Source organism: Cricetulus griseus, assembly GCF_003668045.3.
Source record: "Cricetulus griseus strain 17A/GY chromosome 1 unlocalized genomic scaffold, alternate assembly CriGri-PICRH-1.0 chr1_0, whole genome shotgun sequence".
NCBI lineage: Eukaryota > Metazoa > Chordata > Mammalia > Rodentia > Cricetidae > Cricetulus > Cricetulus griseus.
The window spans coordinates 221156956-221163981 of record NW_023276806.1 but is presented as its reverse complement, the minus strand read 5'-3'; the positions used below and the strand labels follow the sequence as shown (position 1 = coordinate 221163981).

Genomic DNA, 7026 nt, shown 5'->3' with positions numbered 1-7026 from the left:
CCGCCATGATGATAATGGACTAAATCTCTGAAACTGTAAGCCAGCCCCAATTAAATATTTTCCTGTATAAGAGTTACTGTGTTCATGATGTCTCTTTACAGCAACAGAAACCCAACTAAGACACCAAATATGTGCATAAAAGGCACATTCTGTTAGACCCCCGAAAACTCAAGTATCCGGGGTCCCAGGCCACGTTCGAGGTCACCCCAATCACCAGGTGGATTCGAGAGCTTGCTGCAAACTGCACGAGGCTTTATTGTAATTTAACGAGCTAACCCCATGTTAGCTCGGGTCTTTCACCCACCTGCCATGGCAGACAGCTAGAAAAGACGACTCCTAGGGGCTCCCACAAGATCTTATAGGGTAGCGTAAGGGGAGTGTCTAGGGGTACGCACAGGCTCACGATTGGTGTGCCTCCAGGCTTGGAGGGCTTGCCCTGTGTTGATTGGTCAACTGGTTGTTATGGCCCATAGGCCCTCCCAGGGTGGTTGCTATGATCTCTACGTCATTGCTGTGCGCTTGTCCGTAAAGCACACCCAGGGTCGTAAAGCATAGCACCACCAGCTAACTTCTGATTGGTTCCTTGTCACGAGACAGGCATATGACTTTCTAGTGTCAAGGGCAAGGTCATAGAAACATGTGTTCGGCCGTTATGGCTGCCAAAAGGGAAGCTGGTTCCTTCAATTCAAGATAAAGAACCTGCAACCAAACACTGTGTGAGAACAGAAGAAAACTTAAAGTGTGTATGTGTGTGCACTCATGTGTGTTTGTGTGTGTGTGCACTCACATTTGCTTATGCATACACAATATTTGGAGATTAGAGGAGGATACTGGGAACCATGCTCTATCACTCTCCACTTTATTACCTTGAGAAAGGGTCTCTCACTGAACTTGGGAATCACTATTTTCTGGCTAGTTGAATGGTCAGCAAGCTCCATCAATCTTGCCCCCCCCACCTCCAGCATGTGTTGAGATGACAGGCATCTATGGCCATTAATGACTTTTGATAGTGGCGCTAGGGATTCTAACTCAGTTCTGTCAGGAGCCAGCCCTGGTCAGATATAAAAGTCTTCATTACAAGAGGCTTGGAGACCTCCATGCTAAACCGCCAATTTAGTCAAGCAACCCACCCCTTAGGTTAGTGTTCTGAGATAAACCACAAGAAAGTTCTGGAACACCTGCCCAGGCCTGAGGGCATTTAACACCCATTCCTCCCCTCCCTTACTTCCTCTTTCTTTACTTCCTCCTTTCTCTTTAAAAACGCCTTGCTTAAATTCAATAAACAGACCTTGACAACACATTGCTTGGTCTCGATCTTTCTTTCTCGCCCATTTATTTTCAGGCTTAGTCCCCCTCGAGACCCATGAATTACCAAAAACCCATGGGCCGGGGCACAGTTCCTCATATTTCTATAGAATAAATGTTCACCCATTGAGGCATCTTCCTAGTCTTAGAAGCAAACTTTTAAGTTGCATATGCCTTTCATCCATAGAGTCCTTATATTTGAATGAAATCTGCAGATCAATAATTATGGTAGTTTTGGACCCAAACCATATATGGTATAAACAATCCTTTCTGTTCTTTCAACTAGTAGGAGACGGTCTTTTAGGCCAAGACAGTCTATGGGACCTAACATAACAGTGGAGCCAGTTTTTAACCCTATAGCACAAATGGACTTTGGGAGCTCATTCCCTATGGAGGGATACTATTGCAGCCTGGATACAGCAAGGTTTTATTATCTGCCCTACATCTTGTGTATTTTCTATTCTGGACTGTAGACACTATATGACCACGCCCTTATGGTTCTGCCGTGGTACTTTCCCTGTCAAGATGGGAGGTATCCCTTCTTTATGGTAATTCTAATATTGTAAATTTATTCTTTGAGATTTTTATATTTAGATAATATTTACTCCCTCCCCATCCAACTCCTCCCCAGCCCCCAAACACATGGCCCTCCCAACTTTGTGCCTTTTTTTTTAATGAGTGAATCCAATGGCTGTTTTCATTATTAAACCATTAGCCAGATTGATCCTCCTCCATAAGGCTGCTTTCATCAGGCATTTGATTATAATATCAAGAAAGTATCTAATACTAACTGTTGTATGTGGAAGTTCTTCAACTTCCTTTTATGTAGTGTGAATGAGACATCACTAAAATGGGACTAAGGAGTTGACTTGTTGTTATAAAAGGTAGAAGAGCTGGTGGCTATTGGCCTGCTTTAGAGTTCAGTGTTCCCTTGAATGCTGTTTATCTTCTTGGCGTCTTCATAGTTATCTCCATGAGACCCACAGTACCTGTCTGTCCATGACAGTGCACGGAGGTCACAGTGTATTGGCACAGGGGATAAGTCATGCCCAGCAGAATTCTTGTGGCAGGCAGACTGACTACCACCTTGGCTGCACAGATATTTTTGGAGTTGTAGCTGAGTCTATGCCTAGGAGTATTGTAGATGTGTGAGAGATCTGTGTATCAGCTTTGGTTAGCCTGACTGGCAGGGATGAATTGAGACATAGTTCTTGGTCTACTTGTGACTTTCTTTCTTTCTTTCTTTCTTTCTTTCTTTCTTTCTTTCTTTTTAAATGAAAGACATTTCAACTGAATGTATTGAATTTCTATTGAACACTTCACTGACATAGTCAGATATTTGGAGGCAAATTTTCCTAATTAAAGGATAATAGATCACTTCAGCAATGGAGACTGCAGTGACATTAGGTGGCACTGCTAGTCAATAGGGAAAGACTGGTGGTCCAGTTTGAGTTTCAGTGGAAGGGCTTCTGAGAAAGTTACATAGATTATATTGAATTTCTCTAAGTGGAAAATAGGCATTGATCAGGACCAGAAGGGACTGTCTGGCCAACACTTAAAATAAAATTTGAAATCCTCAAAGACATTGTGAATCTAATTGAAGGATGAAGATTAGGAACGTTTTCATATAAACCTTTGCTATAGTTTCAAAGGTGCTTTTCTTCGATACTTGCAATTATTTGGAGATATTGAAAGGATATTAATCCCATGTTGCAAACAAAAAATGTTTAAAGTTCTTAGTTTGAAAATGTGGGGTTGGAGAGATGGCTCAATGGTTAAGAGCAATGGCTGGTCTTCCAGAGGTCCTGAGTTCAATTCCCAGAACCCATATGTTGTTTTCCCACCCTCAGAATATCGATGGTTAAGTTTTCACTTAGAAGGTTTTGATTTGTAGCCCTGACAGAGAAAGTAAGCAACCAGTACTATTACTAAATGTTAGACTTATGGTAGGATGGGACATGTAGGAAACATCTGTACCAGTGAGTAATGAATGAAGTGTAGCCTCACGATGAAAAAAAATCTATCATGTCTTTTCCAATGCCTTCCCCGCCCTCAGGATTATAATAATCAGTTGTACACAAAGGCCCATTTGAGCCACTTTATATTAGAATATCCAAGGAGATGGGCAGCTACCTCTGTGCAAGTAAACCTCTTGAAGAATTACATTTTTGGTTTGGAAAATTACTTTTGTTCTTCAAGATCTTAAGGATTTACCAGTCTGTTATTTCTGCTCTGTGGACCATACAGGGAAAGATGTATATCCCTTCTCAAAAAATTTCCCTGGTCTCAGGAGGCAGCAATTTAGGGTGCTACATCTATGAATCACTCTTGTTCCCCTTTATTAGCTCAGGAGTTCACACTTAATCCTCAGGTTTCCATTTCTTGCTTTCTGGATCTTATAAATCTCCAATAGTGGCCTTATGCATCCTAATGATATTTAATTGGTTACCTTTTATTAAGTCTCAGTCTTTCTTCCAAATGATATTAGAAACTTGTAATTATACCAATTCTAGTGACCTGAGGTGATATTGGACAGATCAAGTCTGGCTCCAGAGCAAGGGAAACTAACACATATCAAAATGATTTTTTACTTCCTTGTCCTGGATTTGCATGCTGTAATCCTCAAATAAATCTCATAACAGACTGGCAGTTATGGAGGGTTTCATATTATCAAGAGTTATGAGGGCTGTGTCACTAGGTTAGATTGAAAGTGGTTACACTAATAAAGACAAGGATCTTGTGATCCACGAAACCTATGCTTTTAGATCTTTCTGGCTCCTACAAGACAAACAAGGTGGGATATTGGTAGTATAAGGTTGAAATGAAGGAAGCATGGAATGAGCAGAAACAAGATGAATGGATGAAAGATGAAAAATGAAAATATATTTCTCTAGAAAAAATATGCAAATACATATCATTGCCTTTTCAATATGCTCTGTATTAATTTATACATGTACATAGCAAAAGCGGTTCACACAATTTAGGTATCGCATGCAATACTATGATAAGTCAGTTTGATTTCAGCAGCTGCTACTACATCAGCACAACATCTCAAATATTTTAGCAATACATTATCACATTTATACTAGAGCTGCCTGAAATACACTGTTTTTGATGTTTGTAAACAAAAAATAGGAACATAGCCATGTAACACTGTGATTGGAACAAAATACCCTTCGATTCAGTTCTTCCCTTACATTTGGTAAAGGAGACACACTTTCAGTATCCAAAGTCCATGGTCCCTAGGGAAATATGGTTTTCTCTGGGTGCACTAAATGTGTAACCAGAACTACTTAGTTTTATCTTTACACAAGCAAATCACTTCTGATAGGCAGTGATAGAAGGTGTCACAGACAGGCAGAGATTGGGGGGGTTTCAATGAAACTCCTTATTTAGCATACAAATTAGATAATGATAACTCTGCTGTTGCAGATTCAGAAATCAGTAATGGTTATTGGTTTATTCATGGATCTTTGAAGATCTTATACTGGGGAGTAAAGAGAGATGCAGAAATGTAAGTCTGGGTTTTGATGAGAAGCTCTGTTTGTATTTTAAGATGAATTAATACGTGGTTAAAAGAACTCTTTATGCTGTGTTTTCCTCCTCTCTTTTGCTAATAGCAGGAAACAAGAGGTCAACTAAAAACTGATTTGTAATTAGCTGCACTGAGTCTTCCTGGAAAACACAGAGATCTTGTTAAGCTTTGAAGCCGGGTGGGAGGAGGAAGTTAATGGACTTGTATGGAGTCTTTTAATTACCAGTCGTAAACAAATCTCTTTCTTACTGCTAGATAGCACCCGAGGGCAAGAGGTAATCTGCTTTATAAACCTTGGAGTGATTTGCCTTATAAATCGTGTACTTTAGGAAAGTCAAAAATTCTTTGAAGAGTGTCCTCTTTCATGGAAAATTACAATTTTGGCAGTTTAGTGAAAAATTTGGAGATAGATTCTTGGTGACCTCCCAATTTATAAATGTCAGTGACCAAGTCAATACAGCATTCAGATCAATTCCTTACAGCATTTGGGTCTTCCTGGTGGACAGGATTATCCAAAAGCAATCTGACTGTGATACAGTTCCAGTAAACCCACTCTAAATGTCTTTTCAGTCAAAGTATCATATCTTCCTATTCAACACATCATCTCTTTTAACTTATCTGCTTGTCGGTTTAAAAACTGCATCATCTCTCAGAGGTCATGTTATTTGTGCAGTTTACATTGTATGGATGTTAAAACATGTAATATAGGAATTGATTAAAATTAAAAAAATTAAAAACCAGATCCATAGCCAAATACAGAAATAGTCTAATTCAAAGTCTAGTGTTACAATTAAAAATATTGAGAGTGACTTTAATTTTTCAAAGGTACAAATGGCTCAAGATTAACAAGGAGCACCCTTATCTGAACTAGGTAAATTTAGTGGCATTTTTGGATACTTTGCCTTCAACACCTCAGTCCTAGATGAATGATGGAGTTGACAAGTTGCAGTGAGAGACTCTATTCCTAGACTGTCTCCCAAAGCAATAGTACCAAGAATAACTCTCTTCAAAATCACTATGGACAAATTCACTTAATAATTCTTCACGAATGAGATGCTCAGCACTTGGGAGGATGGGGGTCACTTGAAATGCATGGTCTATCTTTCTCCCAGGAATGAAGGCTCGGTGGATCACAATTCTTGGGGCAGCTTCACGTTCAAGCAGATTAGTCTTCCTGGGGGACGGATGGGTCTTGCTGGATGACATTCATGGGGATCATTTCCACACCCTCTTCGCCTTGATTGTTGTTAATGGGAGCATTCCTCGGTTCCTGATGGCAGATGTAAATGGGGAGGCCACCTGTCTCAGCGAAGGCCAAAGCGCGAGGAGCCGCAACCACGCGGTTGTTGTTGCGTCGGCGGCGGCGCCTTCCCCAGCGCTGGCTCCACCGGATCTTCAGCTTAGCCCACTGGCGCTTCAGGGCAACCTGGACCTGTAAGAGGAGATAGAGCTTGTTTTCAGTGACCATCAGCTTCTATGCTTGACTCTTGGGGCTTATCAGAGGCTAAAGGAGGTTAAGCTGTAGATCTGCTCTAAGAACTGAGTTTATTACCGTGACTATGAACTATACCACCGTAGAATAACGGTACGCTAATCGAAGAAGTGAGTCACTTGTCTGGGTAACAACGGGTAAGCTATTTGCCATTTTTGAGCAAAGCTTTCTGTCTTAGCTCTTACAGCCTGCGAGGGAAGGTTGATTGGTCTCAATGTAGCAGACATGTTAGGAAAAATTTTACCTGCTGCCATTCATGCTAAGACGTGATTTTATCCAAATCTGAACTCATGTAGATCATGAAAATATATCCATAAGTGACAACATAGTTCCAAATTTTATGATAATAGACCCATGTTGTGGATTTACCCTTGCCAAACAAGGCTCCAAATGAGGTGTTCCATAGAAAATTCTGACTATCCATAGAAAATTCTGACTATCCACAGGAAATTCTGACTAAGGCAGCCGAAAACCTTTCAAGAGTAAGACTTCAGTCTCTTTTAGGAGAAAAACAATTGGAATAATTTGGCAATTGGATCATTGAAATAATGGACTTTTCAAACAAACTGTGAATATACCTGTTTGGGTGTACCATTTTATATTCAATTATATTTTAAACAGACAGAGAGACAAAACCTTGAAGCGCCAAGGGTTGGGGTGTGCCATGCAGCTGGATTTTGCCTTGGTAAAAGTT

At 40.4% G+C, this 7026-nt stretch overlaps 1 protein-coding gene across 4 annotated transcripts in view; it reads right to left on the bottom strand.

Moving 5' to 3' along the window:
• Positions 1–4222: 4222 nt before the first annotated feature.
• Positions 4223–7026, bottom strand: part of Calcr (calcitonin receptor) — a 76437-nt gene continuing 73633 nt past the window's right edge. For all 4 annotated transcript variants that reach the window (XM_027389847.2, XM_027389850.2, XM_027389849.2 and 1 more), the window contains one exon: positions 4223–6272. In XM_027389847.2, coding sequence (XP_027245648.1) covers positions 6006–6272 — 267 coding nt within the window. In that variant the 3' untranslated portion in view covers positions 4223–6005. The remainder of the gene's footprint in view (positions 6273–7026) is intronic.